The 2,733-nt window shown below is 45.4% G+C and overlaps 1 protein-coding gene across 1 annotated transcript in view; it reads left to right on the top strand.

The window, feature by feature from the left end:
- LOC106814744 overlaps window positions 1–1,484 on the top strand; it is a gene marked incomplete at its 3' end in the record, with an annotated part of 32,636 nt that extends 31,152 nt beyond the window's left edge. Inside the window, exons 6-7 of the mRNA XM_014819092.1 lie at window positions 866–945; window positions 1,332–1,484. Of these exons, the coding sequence (XP_014674578.1) occupies window positions 866–945; window positions 1,332–1,484 (233 nt within the window). The remainder of the gene's footprint in view (window positions 1–865; window positions 946–1,331) is intronic.
- Between the last annotated feature and the right edge of the window lie 1,249 nt (window positions 1,485–2,733).

The raw sequence follows: 2,733 nt of genomic DNA, 5'->3' as shown, positions 1-2,733 counted from the left end.
AGGGTGAGAAGTAGGAGGGTGAGGAAGAGAAGGAGGAGGGTGAGAAGTAGGAGGGTGAGGAAGAGAAGGAGGAGGGTGAGAAGTAGGAGGAGGAGGAAGAGAAGGCGGAGCGTGAGGAATGAGGAAGCACCTCCTTCTCCCCCCTTCCTCCGCTCCTCCTTCACTTTCCCCTCCCACACCTCCTCATCCTCCTCCTCCTCTCCTCGTCCTCCTCCCACTCCCACCTCTTCCCCATCCCCACCCCACCCTCGGGGATTTATTTCCTTGCTTGCGGATCAACTTTTTACTCGGGTTTTTTCGTTTTTGCCGATTTCTTAGTGGCTATGTATGAATTCAAAGTGGAGAGCGTGGCTATATATGGAGTCAGAGTGGAGAGCGTATCTATTAGGGTCCCTATTTATATATAGAGACCCTAGTGGTTAGATAGAGTGACGGCCTGATTCGGCCTAGTTTTCTGAGTTTGTTATCGCGTCGTGTGTGCGCGTGTTGATAAAGCTACTGCTGGTGGTGGTGGTGGTGGTGGTGGTGGTGGTGGTGATGGTGGTGTTGGTGTTGGTGGTGGTGGTGGTGGTGGTGGTGGTGGTGGTGGTGGTGGTCGTCGTCGTCGTCGCCGCCGTCGTCGTCGTGCTGCTGCTGCTGCTGGTGGTGATGGTACTGGTGGTAACAGTGCTGCTGGTGCTGCTGTTGTTATGTTGTTAGTGGTGATGCTGGTGGTATCAGTGGTGATGGTGCTGCTGTTGCTAGTAGTGGTAGCTAGGTCTGCTGTTACTGTTATAGATGGTAATTCTAATAATGATTATACATTCTTACAGTGATTGTGAAAATACACGCGACTGTATGCTAATCATATGTTATTGTTATATAGAAGGAGGCAGAGGAGCAACGGTTATCTAAGATTCCAACTTGGAAGCGGCAGATAATGGAGAAGAAGGAATCAGAAGCCAAGTAAGTAGTGACAAGAAGCCGTACATATAGCTTGATATATGCCATGCTAGCATATAGTTATTCTGTAAAATTCCTGCTAAATCTGTATCACACAGTTATTTATGTGGGAGTGAACATTATCAAAAACAAGCCGTTTTTATACGAACCATCAACGCAAGGAAGCAGAAACGGAACCATATCTCCTTTGAATCTGTGTAATCATGTGTGTATATAGATATATAATTATGACTAGCTGTATAACTCACAGCATTTCGCGTAGTTAATTGTGATATTGCGCAGAGTATAAGTAATGCAAATTCATAATGGGCAATGTTTTCTATTTATTTATTTATACGCAGTGTGTAATAATTATTACAATTATGCAAAGACAGTTCTTCTGTTTACAGAGCTGTGAGGGAGTCGATTGAGAAGTCTCAGCGAGAGAAGGCCGAGCGTGAGAGAGTGGAGAAGACTCCCAAGGTTGTGTCTGCAATCACGAGTAGTGCGGAGGAAGGCAAGCCCCTCGCTCCCTGGCTACAGGAGCTAAGGACGCGGCGAGCGTGAGTGCTGCCATCTGTAGGGTACTCACGCAAATAACTGCTCAACGAAGGCGTCACCCGCTGGTCTTCCGGTCGCGATCTGTTTTTCGCGATGACTGTAACGTGACATGGCGACTTTGAGTTTGAAGGGCACGGCAGGATGGCGTCTGCAATTCTGTCCAGTTTGGTTACTGGTGTGAGGCTGGGAGTCACGTAGACCTACAACAACTGTTGCCAAAGGCGTAACAAAAGACGTCGTTAGGATAAGGATTTTGGCTATATATACGTATATGTATGTATGTATGTATATATATATATATATATATGTTTTCAGGCTGTATAGAGGTAGTGCCCACTTTACAATGCTTAAGACAATGTAGGTCTATTCTGCCTTAGCACAGCCTAATTAATGTAGTCAATTGCATTTACATTCTCAGATAAAAATGAAGGCTGTAGGTTGCTGTCAAAGCAATTACTGGAGTTTATTTATATATCCCAAATAGGAACTGCATGCTGGCCTGCGTGGGTATGCGACTACGTACAGGCGTGCCGGCGTGCAACCGTGGGTACGTGCGTGCGTGCGTGCGTGCGTGCGTGCGTACGTGCGCGAGTGGCAGCACGTGTGGGCATTTGCACATATGCGTGCTTTGAGTAAGTGCGTGGGTGTGTGCATGTGCTCGTCTTACCACACACTGGGTACTGACATTGACCAATTCATTGTCTTACTCGACACAGAGCTTAAGTGCTGATCACAGCTCCTATTGGATGCCGATGCATGTCCACTGATTGTAGTTCTCGTAGGCAAATCTACGAATAGAGAATAATTTGTACTTGGAAGGTTGATTAAATCTGCAAGTGATTGTATTTAAGATTTATTTGCAATATTTTCATTTAATTTGATATTATATTAAAAACTATGAATTCCATTGTAAAATGCAGGAGAGGTCACTCATTCCTACAAATGAGTGACAATGCTTGACAATGTATTATATGAGTTCATGTAGTTCTAGCCGTGTAGCCGCTTCGTTCCCGCTACAGTAGCGAAGCCTCAAGGCTCCCACTGCAGGGTCGAACGGCTACATGCGTAAGACTAGGGTTCTTGGAACATGAATTATGCGTTATAAAGGAATACTTATCGTTTAAGATAAATATATCAAGAATCTGTATATAATGTGAAAAACGCGTGTTTCGCCGTAAGTACACGTATGTAGGCAATGAAGGCATGTCAGCCAAACATTCCATGCATACCCCGGCGCTGTTCTTGTATTCA

The sequence above is a fragment of the Priapulus caudatus genome, unplaced genomic scaffold (genome assembly GCF_000485595.1).
Source record: "Priapulus caudatus unplaced genomic scaffold, Priapulus_caudatus-5.0.1 Scaffold972, whole genome shotgun sequence".
In the NCBI taxonomy this organism is placed as follows: domain Eukaryota; kingdom Metazoa; phylum Priapulida; class Priapulimorpha; order Priapulimorphida; family Priapulidae; genus Priapulus; species Priapulus caudatus.
The sequence above is the reverse complement of the archived record's forward strand: the minus strand, read 5'-3'. Positions and strand labels throughout refer to the sequence as shown.